Here is a 21,081-nt window from a genome sequence, read left to right on the forward strand (position 1 = left end):
AACCTGCCCTGGGGGTGGGGCCCAGCCTTGATGGTACTTCCGGTCTCAGGTGCTTCTAATACGCAGCCAGGCTGAGAATCAAGTCCACACCTGGGAAAGTAGCGGAGGAGGAAAGGAGCCCGCGCACCACGGCCAGAGTCCGGGGCCCACGGAGGGCCGGAGCAGGTGAGAAATTCTCGTGGAGGGGTCGGTCTTAGGACTTAGGTCCTAGGAACTGGGATATCTCATGACTGAATTAGAAGTTGTGTCCTACCCTGTATCTTCAAAATGTTCTGACCTCTAGGGAAAATTTCCCACAAGCAGCAGTTTGCGCTAGTGCTGCTTTGGCGGGCACGAAAGATGGCGACCAGTGGAGTAAAAGCCAAGCGCTCTCAGAGAGACAGGTTGCAGTGGAGGGTCCTGCCCGGAGGGACGCTCCCCCGGGGTCTCGGGAGGCGCTGGCTGAGGGAATGGTGGGCTTCCCCCGCAGGCCGCTGAAGGAGCGGCTGCAGACCTTTTATTTGCACCTTAACGGAAATGAGCGAACGAAGGCGTCGGGGCGGGGGGGGGGGGGGGGCGGGGGGGTGGTGGGGGGGGGTGGTACCTGGAGACATACATCCCAGGCGCTGCCAGTCTGGGGCTTTTTTGTGTTTGTTTTTAATTATTACTTTAAAATTTTAAAATTAAAGAACTGTTGCGCATGATTTGAAAAAATCAAATAGTCCAGAAAAGACAGTGAAAAGCAATAGCCCTGTGCTGTACCCTCTCCTCTTATCTCCTCCCGGTCTGCACGGCACAACCCCAGAGCGGTCACTTTTAATGCATTCTGCCCTTATGGTGGTTCCCCAAATGTCTATACGACCAGTTCTGTGCTAGCTGACCGCCAGCTTTGTGAGAAACAGAAAGACATCCCATCCTCCAGATACTATACGGACATCCACCAGAAAATTCCCTTCATAACTAAACAAATCAACAGTGACAGTGCAGTGAATGGAGCCCTCTGGAGAGGGGCGCCACGCACGGTTGGCGCAGCTGAGTCCGGCAGCTCTGCCAGTCACTCTGTCTTCGTATGGGTCAACATTAGATAGTTCCTGATAGACTTCTTCTTGTGGGGGGTGAGAGCTTAATTCACACCTAATTTCCCTCACCCAGGTCCCGACATGGTTCTGTAACGGTTGGTTCTGATGAGCTCTCCGACTTCAAGGAGCACCCTTACCCCTCTTCTAGTTCCAAAAGTTACTGGTGCTTTTTCTTAGGAGATGAGGATATTTGTAGCCCTTCCTTCCTCCTCCCCTTCTTCCCAGTCTCTGTCAGCAGGGCCTGTCCTTTTCTTTCTTTTTTTTAGGATTACTAATAGATTTTGCTGTTTTTACTTTTTGTTTTGAAATGATTTCAAACTTACAGAAATGTTGCAAGAATAGTACAATGAACTCTTCACTCAGATTTGCCAATTACTAAATATTTTGTCCTATTTGGTTTGTCATTTTCCCCACACACACACACACACACATACACACACATACACATGCACAGAGAGAAAATAGTCTAGATACATAAATTTCTTATGTTTGAGAGTAAATTGTAGACATGGCATCTCTTAACCCTGAAATACCACAATACTATTATCAAAATCAGGAAATTTAACATCTTTGGTACAATACTATAATCTACATACCTTCTTCAAATTTTGCCAGTTGTCCCAATAATGTCTGCTCCCTCCACCCCCCCGCAGCTCGCTCCTCCCCCCACCACCGCAGCTCGCTCCTCTCCCCTCCCCCTACACCCCCCGGCCCGCAGCTCGCTCCTCCTCATTCTCATCCTTCCTCTCCTCCTCCTTCTTCTAAGAGGTATTGTTTTGTCTGGTCCAGGATCCAGCCCAGGATCACATGTTGCATTTAGTTATCATGTCTCTTATAGTCTGGAACAGCTCCTCAGCCTTTCTTTGTCTTTCATGACATTGATTTTATTCATTCATTCATTCATTTATTAAGTACGAGGCTTGTCCTTTTGTGGTGACAAAGACGAGAGCATTAAAGTTCTGTAACAATAGTTAAGTCTCTCATGGTATGTCTAGATGTTGAATCTAAAAACTCAGAACAGTAAAGATGGATGTCAAACAGTTAACTGCATAACCAAGGACTGCATTTTATAATCTCTGATCCAATAGCATTGCCTCTGTGCTGAAGAAGAATGTTGCTGGAGTGAAGTTTGGCTTTTTCTCACTTTACTTGCTACCAGGTGTGTTTACTGTAACCTAATGTCTTCCACTCTCAGGCTCATTCCACCTGTTCCATTACTTCCCCTCGTTTCCTGCGGGTTCCATGGTCCTGCATCTTCTTAAGTCCCATCTGGACACAGCTGGGATCATGCCCTCCTAGGTGGACACTCTGCTCTGCCAGATGCCATGTTTTCTCTTTTTTTGGTTCATTCCTTCTCTTTGCTGCAGCCCCTTCTTGAGTAACTCCTTCAAGGCACATGGGCGATGCATTTTCTGAATGTTGTGTGTTAAGATGTCTTTATTCAGCCTTCACACTTGGCTAATAGTTTGGCTGGTTATAAAATTCTGGGTTGAAAATAATTTTCCCTCAAAACTGAAGTTATTGCTCCACAGGCTTTGGCCTCTAGTGTTACAGATGGGAAGTCTGATGTCTGGCTGATTCTCTGGCAACTGATTATTGTTTTCATTTCACTTTCCCACCCCCACCCCCCACATGGAAGGTTCTAGAAACCTTCCCTTATCCTTGGTGTTCTGAAATATCACAATGATATATTTAGGATTTTTAAAGAATTAGTCCTGCTTAGCCCTCAGTGGGCCCTTTCGATCTAGAAACTTCAGCACTGAGAATTTTCTCTTAATATTCCACCCCCCCCCCACACACACTTTTAGTCTCTTTACGACATTCTAATTAGTCAAGTTGCTGAACCTTCTGACTCAATCCTCCATGTCTCATATTTTCTCTTTTATAGTTTTAATACTTTCTTCCTGGCTTCTTGAGGAATAAATTCCATTAGACTAACACTCCTGGCTCTCTCCATCCCTTTACTCATTTCTCCCCAGGGTAGGACAACTGACTTATCCAACTGGTGAGTTTAGAAGAAGGAACAGGGCTTGTGCGCCTGGGTTCCTTCTCTTTGGGCATCTGCCAGCCTGTGGAGCAGATGAGTTATGATCAGCTCCTGCCCTTCAGCAAGGGGCTCCCTGCAGGGCCCCGGTGTGCAGCCTGGGATGGGGTGAGTAAGTCTGCCCAGTTCCCGGTGGAGTTGAAGCTTCAAAACTGCACTCTCCAGTGCAGCCTTCTTTTCAGTCCTGCAACAGATGCTGTTACTCCTTCTGCCTACCTCCCTTGTTCATTTTTTAGTTGGTTTCAAACTCAAGTGGGAAAGAGAGGTGATGTTTATGGTTCTCCATTTGTCCTTTGGGCTTTTTGTTTTACTTTCTGGGAGATTTCTTTGGCTTTCTCTTCCAAGTTCTCTCTTGTTCTCTAATTGTCACTTTTTCAAAGCATCCATTCTTGTTGTTCATGGATGTTAATATCTGCTTGGATCTTCTTGGCTTTTAAAAATTTTCTTCTCACCCCTGCCTGACTTACTGCTTTTTTGTTTGTTTGCTTTCTTTTATGCTTCTGAATTTAATCGAATATATGGTAATTCTTGGACAGTCTCTTCATATTTAAGAGTGAAGTCATAACAAAGTATTTAGGTGCTCTGGTTATATGGTGGGGCTTGTGGACCAGAGGTTTGCTGTCTAGTGAGTAGGTAGGACACTGGCTGTTCTGGAGGCTCTAACTGCAGAAAGCCTAGAAGGTTCGACACTAGACTTCCAGGAGTTCTGCTTGGGGGTGAAGGGGAGGGGATGGGGTTCTTTATGCCACCAATGGGTTTTTCAGTTAATCCCAATTTTCAGCCCTATGCTTCTCTCCAGTGCTCATTTGTATCTGAAATTTTCTCCGGGTATCTTAGTTTCCACATTCCTCATCTGCTTTTGTTTTCCCCCGCGCCTCATCTGCTTTTATTCTTCTAGGCTGAGGCTTCTCCATCCTGCTTTATGTTACGATTTCTTCATTCCCTTTCCACTTTCCAGAAATTTGTTGAGTTCTCTCATTTCTTTGACTATTCTCTTTATTGTTGATTTCAGCCACTTTTATTCCATTACTGTAATTTTAATGAGGTCTGAGGGAGGAAGGAAGAGGTGAAATTGTATATGTTCTGTCCACAGCCTTGAGTCCGATAGCACTTTGAAATGTTCTGGAAGGAGACAAGGATTGTGAGGGGAGGAAATGTTCTCATTTTATGAGACACATTTCTGTGCTGCTCAGTTTGTTACTTTTGTTTGTGTGAGTATTGTTTTTATAACAGAAAGAACTCGAAGAAGAATCGATTACAGTGACTTGCTGTCTCTCTCCAGTGTGTGATGCTGAAAGCTTCTTCCAGAAACAGGCCTCAGCCCATGACACATTTAGGTCCCGTTTCCCACTTCGTCTCGAATCTTTTCTAAAGGGTCTCTGGTACCACTTCCTTCTTTGATTCTTGATGCAGACTGCTGTCAAGATTTCATTTTCAACCTACTTCTTAGGCCCCTCTTTGTAAATTCTCACAGCCCTCCTGGCTTTTTATATCCCCCAGGCGCCCAGCGCAATTCCTTATCAACCACTTCCCCTCACTAGTTGCTTAATCCCACCAGTGTTTACTCTGTGGCATCTCATCACTAAACCTTTGCTCATTTGACATGACTACTTTTATTTTTTTATTTTTTAAATTATTTATTTTTGGCGGTGTTGGGTCTTTGTTGCTGCGCACAGGCTTTCTCTAGTTGTGGCGAGAGAGAGCTACTCTTCCTTGCAGTATATGCGGGCTTCTCATTGCAGTGGCTTCTCTTGTGGAGCACGGGCTCTAGAGTGTAGGCTCAGTAGTTGTGGCGCACGGGCTTAGTTGCTCCGCGGCATGTTGGATCTTCCCAGACCAGGGGTTGAACCCGGGTTCCCTGCATTGGGAGACGGATTCTTAACCACTGTGCCACCAGGGAAGTCCACTACTTTTAAAAAGATGAATAAATGTGACTGCTAAGGACAGGAGTACTCTTTTGGCATTTAGCCTCATAGAAACCATTTTTAGTTTAATATATAACTTTTCTCAGTAAAAAATCTTCAGTAAGCTCATCGTTCTGTCAGTGCTAAAATCTTAGTAGATTTTTGATGGCCCTTAAATCTTTGATTTTGGGCACTTTAAGCCTTCAGGTCTGCAGAGGCTATTTTCTACTCTTAGAATTTAAGAAACTTATAAATATTAATATTCTATACCACAGAAACAAAAGTCTGACTGTTTTTAAAAAAGGGGGGCATGGAAGAAGGAAATACATGCATTGTGCAAGCTAGAACAATTCTATTTTATATTTATCCCAACTAAAGCTCAGAGCAATAACAGGGCATAGCATTCATTAGGATCTTACCATATGTTAAGCCATGCTGAGCACTTGATTTAAGCACTTTTATTTAATCCACACAAGCATATAAGGCATGTACTATTTTCATCCCCGTTTTACAGATGAGGATATTGAGATACCTAGACCCTGAGGATGTTGCCCTAAGTCTCACAGGCAATGTAGCTGAGGCAGGATGTACCCCAAGCCTGTCTGACACCAGGTTGACACCTTAAATCACTCTGCCAGCCTTTCTCATGAACTCCTGGGGGGTTCACGGTCTCTGGTTTCAGTGGATGGGTCCTACAAAAGTTTTTACATTTAGTGTTTGCACATCAAATTAGTCCACAAAGAATTATTTTGACAGTTTTAATAAGACAAACTTCTCCCAAGGAGAGTGAAATTTTAGTCTCTTAACTCAGGCTTTTTGGAGACGGAGCCCAAGCAATGCCAGGCTGTCTTTATAAGACTTCTTTGCAGATCATGAGAATTTTTTTTGTAAGTACCTGCATTTTGCTAAGTTTATGACCCCTGTGTCCTGCTATACTGATTCTCTCCCTATCAGAAAAAGGGCAATCCACCTTATACCATGTGAAATCTATGCAAACTTAACTACTGACCTTGCTTTAGAAATCCTGCTTAGAATTTATTTTAGGTCTTTATATGCTATGTTTCAACTAAAGTATTTACTTTAACTTGAGCATTTGAAGAAGTGTTAGTACTTCACTTTTTAGTTGGGTGTATGCCACAAAGCAACTACCATATTTCTGGTCCTATATCAGTTTTCCTGAGGGAAACACACATTAAAAACATATTATTTAATTTTCAGATGCTGGCTTAAAGCCAAGTACATTTATTAACAATTAAATCCCTTTGACAGGTCCACATCTCTAATAAGAGTTACTGAAAACCAGACCAACATATCTTTCAAACATACATCCTCTGGAACTAGGAAAATAAGGAATATTTATTAGCAAACTGTGCAGTTGATTTGCTTATGCAATCATTTATTAACTTAAATAAGACATTGTGATTTCTTGAGCACTGTTATTGTTTAAAAACAGTGACTGTGGGTGGGCTTAGCTAGGAAATATAAGGTGTGGAACTTATTTGTGGAATTCAAGAACATTACTGTTGACTAACCATATATATAATAATTTTTATTGACTAATGAGGCCAGTCTAAAAAAACATTTTCTATGAATAATAGAACTTTACCTGGAACTGTAACAATTTTGTTAACAGTTTTCTCTGCTTTGGGACTTTAATTCTGGTTAGTTTTTGATTCATACATGGTAAAAGATTGACAGTATCAAAAACATTCTATCTTTGGGTCCAACAAGAGAGAGGTGAGGCTGGCAGAACTGATCTAATTTTTCAGAATGTGTTTAATTTTATGAACAGAGAAGGCCAGTCAGAACATAAATCTGTACTAAGTGAAAGTTGTGCTTTGAAAAGATGCTCAACATTATTGAAAGGAAGATGAGGATATACAGGAGGTTAAAGCAGTCTGGCTCTGTAATTCAATTCAGTTTTATCACTTTCTTTTCTGTTGATATTCCTTACTTTTCGAGAGTGATTTCTTTTTCATCACACCCAGTTCCCTTGGTTCAGACCCATTATGTATTATTTATCTTAAGTGGCATCATAGGATCTATTCTTGGAAGTCTTTATTAGGCCCAAGATTTACTTGCCTGTAAGGCTATGCTTACATCTTGTACAATATCCATTTGTATTGACTTCGGAGGTATTTCCTGTAGTCAGAACTTGGAAGTATCTGCTTTGTGCTAGCGCCTCAGTGGGCCGAGCTCAGGGGCAGGCCCGGCGCTCCACAGCACTGACCTTGAGGGGTGCTGGATTGGGCAGAGCACAGAACTAGAAACTCTGGATCCTTTGCCCTCCTAACTTCTCACATATAAAATACAGGATGGGCTTCCCTGGTGGCGCAGTGGTTGAGAGTCCGCCTGCCGATGCAGGGGACACAGGTTCGTGCCCCGGTCTGGGAAGATCCCACATGCCGCGGAGCGGCTGGGCCCGTGAGCCGTGGCCGCTGAGCCTGCGCGTCCGGAGCCTGTGCTCCGCAGCGGGAGAGGCCACAACAGTGAGAGGACCGCGTACCGCGCAAAAAAAAAAAAAAAAAAAATACAGGATATCTAAATATATATAAATGTAAAATACAGGAGGCTAAGTTAAATTTGAATTTCAGCTAGGAAATAAATTCAACTTGTTTCCTAATTCCGGCCACCCTATTATCTAGACTTTAGTCTCTTCATATGGAAAATATGGATAGTAATGATACCTACCTCCTAGGCTTGCTTAAAACCTGGTGCTTATGTGTATATATTTTATTTTCTGTAGCAATCCTTGTTAGGTAACTTTTCCAAGATCATGCTCAAGTATTAGAACCAGTGTCCAGAGCCCGAGCCTCCATGTTGCCTCAGTCAACATGATGTCAATAGCTAAGAACCCCTAATGAGCCAATAACAATGTAAACACTATGTTAAAAATATAAATAGCAACACAGTTGCCATATGCTAATTTTTTATTGCTATCCATCAGGAAGCTTACTGTCTGTATCAGTCCTTATATGTATAGGTACGGCTGAAAATAAAATTCAGGGAGGTAGAAATTTCTCATAAGTTTCCTAGTGAGTCTATTTTTTAAAGTCATTCATTCAAACCTATTACAGAAGATTTGAACTTTGAAATCTGTCATTCTTTTAAAGTGGACTCTAGAGAAATTAACAGTACATAAAACTGGAACTTAAGGATTTAACATCTCCTGCATTGTTCAATACCTTCCCATTGCTTCACAGCAGCACCCAAATATCTCAGCATGGCAGTTGAGGCTCTCCAGATCTGGCCAAGACTCAAATTTGCAGCCTCAGCTCCTATTAATTCTCAGTCATGAGCTCTACCCTAGTACCCTTGTCATTCTTCAACTTTGATGTTCTTTCTACTCTCATATCTTTCTTTGTCTGGAGTCCCTTCATCCTGGAAAGCATTTTCCCTATCTCAGCCATAGGAAGCCTTTATCTCCAGCTTCAACACCCAGCTCTTTTATGACACAACCTTTCTCTCCTCAACTAACTGGCCCTTTGGGTGATTTTTCTATTATACCATCTAGCATAGCGCTTGCCTTGCAATTGTATTTCACTTGTCTCCCTGATTAAAATTTAGTTTCTTGGGCTTCCCTGGGGGTACAGTGGTTGAGAGTCCGCCTGCCGATGCAGGGGACACGGGTTCGTGCCCCGGTCCCGGAAGATCCCACATGCCGCGGAGCGGCTAGGCCCGTGAGCCATGGCTGCTGAGCCTGCGCATCTGGAGCCTGTGCTCCGCAGCGGGAGAGGCCACAACAGTGAGAGACCCGCGTACCGCAAAAAAAAAAACAAAAAACAAAAAAAACAAAGTTTCTTGTGGTCAGGATTTTGTCTTATTCTTTTCTACATATGACAGTACCAGAAACAGTGCTTTTCCCAAATTTAGTCCAGTAGCACATAGGAACAGTGCTCTAGAACTTGCAGTGCCTTGAGTTGAAATTTTGGAAATCCACCAAATAAGCTTTGGGCATGTTCATGGTGACTAGAAGTTATGTTTTTGGTATTTAAACAAGGTTTTCCCTTTTATTAAGAAATAACACATATTCAGTTTAGGAAACTTATAAAATTAAAGACACACAAAGAGGAAAACAGTGTCCCCAGTAAACTACCTTCCAAGGACTGCTTGCTGCTGCTGCTGTTTTTGTTTTGTTTGTTTCAGTACAGAAATGCTGTGTGTTTATCTTTCTCGGAAATTCTCAACAGAGACAACATGGAAAGGTAGATCAGGACGAAAAGATGAAAGCAATGGGTCTGAGCCCCCAAGCCCAGCACCTCACGACTGTATGACCCTATGCGTTAGTCACTTGATCCCTCTGAGGCCCAGTTTCGTCATCTGAAAAATAGAAATACTAATACTGTTTTTTATTCCAATAGGGGTTTTTTAGAAGATCAAATTACAAAGGATTTTGATGGTCTTTTGTACATTAGCTAATGCCGTATGCCTATTTTCTCTTAGTATGTTAGACTGTACCGAAGATGAGTCTATGGGTATGTGGAGAGATCAGATTGAATCCTACGTACTAGTTCAAACTGGATTTGTGCCTGATTCTGTACCCTGAGTTCCAGATAACCTTCACGTCACTAAAGGGGGAAGGGGGGACTAGCTTTTACTGAGCACCTACTACTTGCCAGGTTCTGTGCTATTCACTTTACCCTTGTCTTTCCATAGCACTACGTAACCCCCTTTACATCTGAAAGAGCCTGAATTCAGCGATCTAAGCCACTGGTATTGCAGGGTTAAAACGAAGGTAGGTCTCGCTTCACATCCCTTGTTCCATCTTCACTATGGTAAGAAATGCTTTTGGGAAAAGTATTTTTATGGAATTCCTCTTATTCTTATTATGGAAATGTCTTGATTGAAGGGCAGTATTTGATTGGGTACATGGAATATTTTGAGATAGATTCTCTTAGGAAAGGTAAAAGAAGTTGTGATCATTTCATGTAGAAAGAGTGGACTAATTTAAAGCTGTTTTCAAGATCCTGAAAGGAAGCAAATGGTGACTATCAACCAAGTAACTTTCACCTGAAATTTACCTTAACCTATCTGAAAATATAATTTAGAAGTTTTCATAACATGGCTTCTTTAGATCTAAAAAGAACTGCTAAGAGAAGCTATGGACTGTCTTTTTCGATAAAATGTTTGTTTTGAACAAGGTAGATTTATCTTTTCAAGACTTATTAACAGTCCTATTTGGAGGCAGAAAACTAGACTTAAGATGAGTTCCAAGAAAACATGAAGGAAAGAAGCGTCATTACAAATTCTGTTGAAGCTCTGATTAAAATAAAGTGATATAACAGCATAGAAGATCTAAAATGATATTACAGTACAGAGACACATGAGGGTGCTCTAACCAGCTGCTATAATAAAAGAATTAAACTGCTCAAATATTAGGGGAAAGTTAAGGCCTGTTGTGAATGGCAGTGTTGAATTCTGATTTGTAGTGTTGGCTAAGCAGAACAATCTTGGAATAGATGGCTTTTCTTTTCAAATGTATTGGTCCTGCCCCTTGCTCCCCACCCCACCCCATCCCCCCATTTTAAAAAGTAGAAGATGTTCGTAGTGGACAATTTGGGAAATACTGAAAAGCACAAAGAAGAAGAAAAAAATGAACTGATGTGGCTCTCGGCCTTGGAGGCTGGGGTTTTCTAGAGCTAGGCCAGTCGGAGGCTTAGCTCGGAAGGGCTGCCTTCAGACTCGAGCCCAGCCTGTTCTCATTTTGATTCCACAGACCTTCTGCTGGTACGAAGGGGGAGTAGAGACTGGGGGTCTAATGACCGCAAGAAGAGAATTAGAGACGCATGTTTATCTCAATACATTTACTCTCATTAAAGTTCATATTCACTGACATCATGCATCTCCTTGAAAAAGTCTGCCCACCCACCATTAATTAAAGCCACATTTTAAAAAGTCAGTGTGTGCACTTTTATTCCAATCAAAAGTAGCCTCCTAAGTTTTGCAGAGTAGGCAGGAGAATATCTGAGGCCTGACAGCTGTTCACCTCTACACAGTGAGGAATCATGTAATTTACGTTAAAAATCATGTTTATTCAGAGCCTACAATATAATAGCTAAGATCTATTGTCTTGAAGAGTAGAAACATTCAATATCTAATGATCTATTAAGCAAAATTAACATTTATTTTGATGCGTCAACGTTATTTTGGATGCAGTGTATGACCATATGCTGTTATCCGTACAAAGAGTCTGGGAGATCCAACTATATACTGTGCTTGAATAATTAAGCAGCATTCTCCTATCAAAGACACCACACTTTATAACCTATACATGTGGTATCAATGTCAAAACAAAGGTCAATGTAAATTTTTCCTTATCTAAACCATTGCACAAACAGTAATTACCACAGTTGTAGGATTGCACAACCGTTGTCTATATTCTTGGCAGTAGTCACTATAAGTTCATAAATTTGTGAAAATTAGGAATGTTGATTTTCCAAGTTGAAGAAAGGTACTATTTGTAAACTGCTCAGGTCACACTCATCTTATTCCATGTGCTAAGCAAGACTTCTTTCCTTCCAAATTCCTTTAAATGAGATCTGTTCCCTCTGTGAGCCTAGTAAAAGGGTTTTCATCCAAACAGATCTGCATTCTTTTCTATTCTTTTTTCCTATTAAAGCCCCCCTGGGGACTTTTCAATTTTATGCTGATCTTTCTTTATATATTAATGTCAAGCACATATTTATTTTGTGTTGATAAAAGACAAATTATAGTTATCTCTTCTCATTGGCAGTTAGATTATTTTAGAATGGTTCTGACTGAATGTTTGATTAGCCAACCAGTTTATGCTTCTTACACAAAGGCCTAATGTGCAGCAGATTCTCTATAGTTATTCTGGTTCAAGATTCTCTATTCTCTATTCTCTCTCTATTCAGATTCTCTAGTTATTCCGGTCAAGCCACCATGCCCAAAGACATGGCTCATCAGTGGATCTGAACACTGGCATTGAAATGGTTTAATCCTAGGCCAAACCACCCCGGGGCTGGGAGTTGAAACCTGAATTCTAGTTCTGGCTTTTCTTCTGATTCTCCATGTGACCTTGAGCACAGGAGGGTCTATTTTCCTCATCTAACAAATGGGAGTTAGGGAATGAATATTGACTAGGTACCCACAGCCCAAGAGCTCAGTCAGGACTAGAGGTTAAGGGGCCAGTGTGCCTCTTTGGGGCACGTCTTCCCCTAGTCCACTTACTCATCCAGTACCAGAAACCCCTTAAAAGCCCAAGGTGGGGCTTTTAAGAGTGAAAGCAGCTTCTGGTTCTGAAAAGAGCTTCCCTGAATCTAGAAGAAGCCAACAAGCCATGCCTGGTGAGTTGCTTTCATGATAAATTTGAGAGAAGATGTTCTGGGATTTCATACCCCTTAGATACAAGCATTCAGTGTCCTACTGGTATGTGGGATGCAGCCCTATCCTCAACCACAGATGCTATCTTCTGACTAGATGATACAGTATCCAGAGAGACCATAGGCACCTGACTGTACCCGATGCCAAAAGCAGTGGGTGGACTCCTTGAGCTTAGCTGTGGGAGGGAAGGTAGAGTGCAGGTGGGGATATTTCAACCCAGCTGGTGGTATTCTTTAGAACAAACAGCTCTGGGCTGGGGGACAGTGGGAAGTTGTGATGATAGCATTTTAGCACTCTAGGAAGGCTTAAGATAAGCTTGCCTTAAGTGATTTATAAGGCCATGCAGTCTACAAAACGAGCACTGTTGCAGTCCATACCTTCCTGCCGGCTCTGTTGTTGTGAAGATTCATCAGGGCTCTGGCATCCTTTCCTTTCCTTTCCTTGGCGTCCACAAAGGCTCGGGCAAACTTGATCCCATAGTCAATGTTATCACTGCAGCCACCCCAGTCGAAAGTGCCCTTGCTGTCCTTGGCGGTTCCCTTCTTCTTTGGGTCACAGGAACAGGATTTTAATTCTCCTTGGCTACAGGCCCTGGTGATGGCAAATACAACTCCAGCTGAGGAGATGGCGTAAACAAAGGCAGATTCCCGGCTACCTGTAACAAAAATGCTTTTCTTAAAAGTAGTCTGGCATTGCTCGTTCTGAATAACTTTTACACGATGGCTGTTTAATACTTGTTCTGCCTCTGACATACTTTGCCACTAGACAAAGTATCCTCGAAGAATTCTTTCCCAGAGCCAAGGCTGGCTCTTGAATATGAATTGTTGCGCTTAATACAAGCTTTTATCAATTTGGATAACTGTAGGACAGCTATCCTTAAAGTAAATAGAGTATAAAAGAAAATGCAGCAAAAGCCTGCCCTGCCCAGTTCCTGGCTTCATATTAGTCTCATACACGTTCTTGCTGTAACCTAGAATCCCACATGTCCCAGAAGAGAGGAGCAGGACATCTCTAGACCTTGGTTTCCTCCTCTGCAGCATACACTCTGAATTCTACAATTCTATCATTCCATAACATTTCTGGGTATTCATGCTACTACAGCTCTCCCTGGAAAAACCTTCCAGACCTCCAGGCATTATTGAGGACACTTGTATGTGTGTAAACGATTGCTACTGAGATGCTGAATTCGAAGTAATCTAGGGGTTGAGGTGGGAAGACAGTTCACAGCAGTAACCAGCACCTCTGGTTAACCCTGGAGAGCTTCGGCTTGGCATCAGCTTTCACAAGTAACGGCGGGATTATTGAAGGCACTATGCAATATCCTTGAGTTACATACGACGTCTAACTATTAAGGTGAATTTACTTTCTTCTGGAACACCTGCACTAATCACTGGTATTGGGTAAAAGACAGCGAAAGCTTTTCTTTGGTTTTTTTTCTGGAAGGAAACAAATTTACCGCCTATAATTAGACCTGGGCAAGAACCCTTTGGGGTGCTTTCTTAGAATTGTTCTTTATTAGAGCACAGGCTACGTTCACTTCCAGGCTGAAGGGTACATATTTCAGTGCGATAACGACCTTAAATTATTTTAATAATCTGTAGTAACTCATAACACGGTGTTGTGGTATAGTGACAGATATAAGGCTCTTAAGGGTCTGTGTGCACCTCATTTTTCAAGTGGAGCTGTATTTCACTGTTATTAGCATTGCTTTTTACTAATGGTTGCTGCAGCAAATATATTCACCATCAAAATAGAAGCCGAACAAGCTAATGCCAGTGCAAGGCAGCAAATGGAGAGCCATTTGGTGATTCACTATGTCAAGACGAGTGTGACTTTTTGAACCACACAGCTGGGAGAACAAACCACCTTTTCGCGTCAAAGCCCTGCTTGTTTCCGTTTGTCATTCAGTGCTAAAATTTATTATACGTCCCTTGCAATATCTGCTCTGCTAGTCTCATTATTAAAAATCAAGAAAATGTATCTATACCATATTAAATGGCACTTGCCTCAGCCTTCAAAAAATATCTTCCCCGAAACCTCTAACCATCCAAAAAAAAAAGAATCAATCATGCCTTGAAGTTAGGTAAAATCAGTTATATGAATATTTGCCAGAGGTAGCAGGTAGTGCTCTCCAGAGAGAAATGGGACGGTTGTGGGAGCTGTTTTAGAATTCCAGATTATGTTATAAGGATCACAGATGATTTTCTAAGAGGAATTGATATGTTTTGTAAAAGATGGTGACTAACAGATGCAAATGTGGCTTAATCTCTGCTAGTGGCTTTCAGATAAATAAAATTTTTATTTTACCCATTTTACCATGTAGGAAAATACCTTGTCCATAGTCATCCCATTGATCTGCTGAAGCCTGGTTTTGGATTTGGAGTTCAGTCCCCACATTTAGAGATATCATATGGGGGAAAATTCCTGAATGCGTAATATATTTTGCACTAGTCTTATTTCTTAAGGAGAAAGAAGAGAAACTTTATGAGGTGATCTTTTAGGGGAAAGCTATGGAAGATGCAGATGATAGAATGTCAGTGACCAGACAGTATTTTGAAGGTTAGTAGAGGAATAAATTGTCTAGGCACAGAATGCATCCTGGCCTAACTTGCAAACAACTACATTGACTTGTTGGCTGAAAGAAAAAAAAAAAATCACTTAAAAATCTGCTACATTTCAGAAATAATTTCCAAAGCAAAGCCATCACCTTTCTAAATATTTGTCGTTTATTATTCAAACACATTACTAAATAGCTAGATATTTATTTATTTATTTAAATAAAAAATTAGCACATGGAATATCTTTTCATTTTACCTCCAGATGTTTTGGTATATCATGTAGATACGGCCTTAAGATGTTTTCAGTTAAGTGTCTTAGATGAATCACTAAAATGCTATGTGCAAAATAGTAGCACATTTCAAGAGTTGGCTTTGTAACAAAACAAATTTTGATCTCAGGCCTCTTCTTAGAAAAACTGATTCTTTTTAAAGCCATTGCAATATGAAACAAAATCCAAATCTAAATGGTGATATTTAGACTTCCTGATGTGTTACTATTGAAGTTTCTCTAATTTTTGGTTTGAGATAAGTCAAGCCATGTTTACTAAGTGTATAGGGTGGGACAGGCAGCTGGGAAGGCAGAACACTAGAAGCTAGGCTTTCTGGAAGGTTATGGGTTGTTCAACTCTTTTTTTTTTAAATGCTTGCCCTTTTTTTTTTTTTTTTTTTAACAAGGATGAAACCTAATCACCTTTTTGTTTAGGTTTATTCTAGAATTCTGAAAGTATATGCAAATTCTTGCAGGATTATTTTTGAGTTTACTAGTTCTGTCTTTACATTTCTCTGCCCGTGTCTGGTGATAGTCGTTTGAATGAGCAAATTACGAAAGTTCCTAAAAATCGGTCTGCCTTACTCTTGGTCTCTGAAGCAAAAGAGGCAGATGTTCTCCATTTCTCTATGACCACAGGATATGTTATGTTCTCCTTATATGTGGTACTGCCCTTTGGCTTTCCTATTTATCTATGAGGACATTTAGGTTTCCGAAGGAGGAGTTCTTTACAACTCTAAGATGTGAATTTCCCTCCAAGCAATTAATTGTAAAACTCTTTGGATAGCTTCATTGGAATTTCGTGATTATTTCCAGGATAAGCTACCTTAGGCCAAATTCAGCCTTCCCATAACCAACACAAAATCATCACTGACAGTCACAGGAGTTTACGTAAATGTCCAGGAAGAAATCTGGCCTTCTGTGAAGATTGGAAAGAAACTGTGTAGCATGAGTGTTTTAAGTTTTGAGTACTTTGGCAAAGCGTTCAGCTTCATCTGAAAGAAATCTGAAGGGAGTACAGTTATAATCTCTAATTTACCTGAAGGCTTAGCCTAAGTCAAACTTGTTCTGCTTTCTCTATTTATAACCTTTTCCCTCTCAGCCATTCTACAGCTCTGAAGAAACAAACATTGCCAAGATTAAGTTGAATGAACCTCCAGCTTTGGCATATACACTCTCTAGAATCAGTGTCAAACTTGCTTCCTTTGGTTTGTTATGGAAAGGGTTTTTTTTTTTTTTTCAATATGGAGACATCTTAATGGATTTTCATAGACAGACTCTATAGGTGATCATTTTATAAATGAGAAGTACACTTAATTTGTAATCATTGGGAAATGGTTGAGACCTTGGAAAAGGAAAAATCCTGATACATCTTTAACACCAAGAGCCTGTACCTAATATATGCAAAGATTTATTGTGCCAGATATTTGCAAACTCTCTTTGATAAGGTCCAGCACTTTAATTGATTCACTGGTGAGTTAATCTAGGTGAAGTCTTAAAATTCCATGTAGCTGAAATTTATTATTATCCTTTCAAAAATGTTGTGATGTCATATCAAAACTCCAAAAGGAATGCGGAAGAATATTCTTAAACCAGAGAATAAAATTGCAGAATATCACAGTAAATTAACTTTAGGGGTACACTAAGAGTGAGAGTACTACGCCCTTGGGGGATTTTAGAGACATTCAGTTATGCATTTGGCCTCATAAAACCCTAGGGCTGTGCTGATTACCTGATAGAAACATGCTCCGTTAAGCATTACCAAGTGCACAGCCCGAATGATTTTCTTAGGATTGGGAGGGGGAGGTGGGCAAAAACAAGTGGAAAGTTTCCTGTTTCTGGGGTTCGCACATAAACTGTTGTGTTTTCAGTAAGATTTCCCAGTAGCAAATGGGATGTGCTACTTCTTGGAGAATGCTGCTAAGACCAGGTTAAGGGATGGGGATGTTTTGAAAATAAGATCTGATTTTCAGTTAATTTTCTCTGATTGTGTACAAGTTAGTAAGCTACTTTCCACATTCAGAACTTTTAAGAAGTTTATTACGTAGTTAGATAATGTTCAATGTGCTTTCTAAAAAAAAGAAAGGAAGAAACCACAGGCGTACCCCATTTTATTGCACTTTATTGCGCTTCACAGATAGTTTTTTACAAACTGAAGCTTTGTGGCAACCTGCATTGTCAAATGATGGTTACCATTTATTAGCAATAAAGTATTTTAAAATTAAGGTATGTACATTGTTTTTTCAACAGTTAATAGACTACAGCGTAGTATAAACATAACTTTTATATGCATTGGGAAACCAAAAAAATTCGTGTGACTTGCTTTATTGTGGTGATCTGGAACCAAACCTGCAATATATCCAAGGTCTACCTCTGTGTATTCATGGTTCCCACCCCTACCCTCCATAAATATCCTTCTGCTTAAAATGTACCTGGAGAATAGGCACTCACTACAAGTTCATCCATCCATTCATTCAACCATTCAATGAATGAGTGATGCCTACAACACACAAGGTACCAAGTAAGGTGCAGGGAAAGCAGATGAGTTCCTGCCTTACAGAATTTACAGTTTACTGAAAAAAAATGCTTAATTTAGAAACAGAGTGACCCGAAGCCGAGTAGCCGAATGGGAGGTCAGAGGTGTTGAGCAGAGATTTGTCTCTGCTTCTTAATAACACTGACTTGTTATTGTAATAATGACCATCTATGGCCAATAAAGGATTTGGGCATTCTATCCCAATCTTCTGCTCATTTCCTTCTGGAAGTTTCAAGTCCCAGAAAGAAGAGTTAAAAAGTCAAAAGCGCTCTGTGGCTGCTGCGTCCTTTCTTCTAGAGACAAAATCTGAACCTGGAGGGACAGGCAGGGTTGTGACTTGACGTGGATGGACAGAGCCAAGAATAAAAAAGACACCAGCCTGGGGCACTACATCCTCCTCCCAAACTTGAGACAGACAAGTTTCTTGATTTCGCGAGTCCTTGTCTGTAAAACGGGACAAATGGCACCCAACAGAACAAGCTTCTGACTGCATAGCATGCAAGACAAGACGAGCAGGGACTTTGAAGACCAAATAAGGGTGTGTGTATCTGAGGGTAGAGCCCATGAGCTGCGTGAAGGTGGGAGACTTACTTCGAAGCAGGACCCTGCCGAAGAGGCTGTGATCCCTGTCCAGGGTGTTGCAGTTCCAGCGGTGCTGGCGGAACTGGTGCTGGCACTCTGCCGTCCACTCGGCCACGCCCAGGCCGATGGCACGCATCACGTCCGGGTGTCGGTGGCACAGCTGCCGCTGGCGGCTCACCAGGCCTGGCACATTGTCACACATCACCCTGGAGGAGCCACCTGTAGCTCTCATGTACCTGGGAAGGACCAACACGGGGGAGAGCACAGAACAGCGAGGCCTCACGTGGTGTTTCCCGGGAGAGGGAAGAGTTCAAAGCAGCATTTCAAATATGAATTCCTATCCTTTGGGGGATATTAGAAAGCAAAGGTTATTTAATTTTAGTTCACTGGAGAAGCGGCACAGCAGGCATGGTGAGTGGTCTGGTAGAAGCCACCCCAAAACGGAGTGCTGACTGTTTCTTGGATGTGAAGCCGAGGCCACCAGATGATGCTCTGGGCAGGGTGGGAGAGGCAAGGTCTGCAGTTGGGGAATGGGTTGAGGCGGGAAGGGGCAACATGTTTTTGGAAGACTTCTTCCAAGAAGACTCTGATCTCAGTACACAATGTGTCTGGACTTGGCTTTGGAGGAAGCCGACCTTTAGAAGCTCCTCACTGCCATTTATTTGATCTAATGTTTAAGTGTCTTAAACTGTCTGTATCTGTCTAATCAACACCTGCCGGTATCTGATGTTATCCTCTCTGCACAGGCATGCCTCTCTTTTCCTACTAAAGAATCTGTTAAATATTTCCATTTTCCAGCTCTTTTTGGCTTTTATAGAGAACCTTTGGAAAAAAATCTTTCTATTGTTATTAAGGACACTAAATGTTTGGAAGAATCAAACAGTGTTATAGCTCCATAAAGTACTTTTGAGAAGAAACTTTAACAAAAAATTACATCATCATCTCTACCCAGATGTTCTCTATTAGTTGTGAAATGTTTAGAAAGGTACCTTTTATATAACCCAAGCTGCCATAGGTGTCTTTTGAAGCGATCAAACAAGGAGAATGTCTTTTTCTTGTATTTTCATTATTTTATATGATCATAAAATCATTACAGCTGTGACTCCCCAAAAATATATTTAAGTGACAGCTGAGAGACAATGTGACAAAAAGCCTGGGCAATAAATAATGTTTATACACCCATGGAGACAGAAATAGTCATTTCATTGAAAAACGGTCACTCTGATAAATCAATCTTTGATCCTATGTCAGTAATGTCAAGGCTAAACGCCTTTCTGTTCAAAGTGGCTTAGGAAGGAATTGAACCCCTCTTCCCATCCATGCTTTCTTTGCTTTGCTCCTTTGAAGAGCTCGTGTCTTCCTAAAGTTCCCTGCTCCAGTCTCTCATTTGGCTGCGACGCCTTACTTTTGCCAGATTCTTTTAAAAAACAGCACATCATAACAGATAACAGGTCTTTCTGAATCAGTGTTTTAAGTATCAGTTCGGAAGTTTTTAGGTGCAAGAACGCTAAAGAGCTCTCAACTCTCTCTCTTCTCAAGATGAAGGAGATGGAGATGAGTTTCTGGGTGGGGAGAGCCTCTCCCTTTGGAACTTTTAAGGATGCTAAGACCTGTTACGTTTCAACGTTCCTTCACTATGCAGAATAAATCGAAGATCCACGTATAAAGGACAGCAGCAAATTTACTCTTTGGGGTGACTGTGGTTTCGAACTGACATCTTAGAGCTCCCGGCCTCTGGAGCTTCGCATTAAGGCGGTAGTCTCTACCTGGAGGCAGCAAAATGTTCTTCCGCCCCACTGGGGTGAAGCACTAGGAATGTGGAAGGACGGGAAAGAAGGCAAAATCACACGCTTCGGGTTCTACCGCTCTTGCCCGCCTGAATTGCCCCGTCGGTTTTTATCTTGAGGGTTTTTTGGGGGGAGGGGAGCATGGGGGGATGATAGTAGTTTTGGAGGTAAGTTCACCCACCCACCCACCTACACACACACAGACGCGCGCGCGCGCGCGCACACCCGTCTGTGCGAGTAGAGCTAGAGACCCGGCTAGCGCTTGTCTCAAAGATCCCGATTTTGCTGTCGCTCAGCTGGATCCAAATACACCGAACATCCGAGCTCTCAGTTGAGGGGGAATGGGGGGCCGCGGGGGGGATGTTGAAGTTGTCGAAGCTGGAATGGGCTTCCGAGGAGAATCGAAGGGGCAATAGGAGAGGGCAGCAGCTTGGGTTCGGGTCGGAAGCCGTGACTGCCGCGGCCGCGGGGAAGCGCCGCCGGGAAGCGTCTATGTGGCCCCCGCGGACTCCACTCCCATCCCCAAAATACCCCGGCGCCCGTGCGCGTGCACTTACCACCATGAAGAGCTGACCTCAGGGCTGAGCCAGGTCAAGAGCAGAGGGAGCCAGAGCCAGATTCCACCGAGACAGGCGTTCATATTAACCCCCTTGCGTCCGCATCAGGTCAGACTCCGTGTGCGGGCGCCATGCGTGCCCGGAGCAGAAGCGCTCAGCGCCGGGAGCGCCTCGTCACGGCCGCCGGCGCCTTGCCGCGCCCCCGCCCCCCGCTCGCGTCTGCGGCGAGTGGCGAGACTCGCTGATAAAGTTTCAAGCGACCAGCGGGGCGAGCGATAAAGGCCAGCCGGGGCCGCCTCGCCCACAGCCAATTCCCCAGGCGCGGCGAGCGCGGGCTGCCGGAGAGCTCTGCGCGCCTCCCGCGCGCCCCGGTCCCTTCAGCTCCCCGCCCGCCCGCCCAGGCGCAGCCAAGGGAGGGGGCGCTGCGCCGGGTAGGATGGCGG

The 21,081-nt window shown here is 42.5% G+C and overlaps 1 protein-coding gene across 1 annotated transcript in view; it reads right to left on the reverse strand.

Annotated features, from left to right (window-relative positions):
* The window catches only part of WNT2 (Wnt family member 2), a gene marked incomplete at both ends in the record, with an annotated part of 44,279 nt that extends 23,558 nt beyond the window's left edge, over nt 1-20,721 (reverse strand). Inside the window, 3 exons of the mRNA XM_082845922.1 lie at nt 12,728-13,005; nt 18,304-18,530; nt 20,639-20,721. Of these exons, the coding sequence (XP_082702048.1) occupies nt 12,728-13,005; nt 18,304-18,530; nt 20,639-20,721 (588 nt within the window). The remainder of the gene's footprint in view (nt 1-12,727; nt 13,006-18,303; nt 18,531-20,638) is intronic.
* Between the last annotated feature and the right edge of the window lie 360 nt (nt 20,722-21,081).

Source organism: Leucopleurus acutus (genome assembly GCF_964270905.1).
Source record: "Leucopleurus acutus genome assembly, chromosome: 9".
NCBI classification, from domain to species: domain Eukaryota; kingdom Metazoa; phylum Chordata; class Mammalia; order Artiodactyla; family Delphinidae; genus Leucopleurus; species Leucopleurus acutus.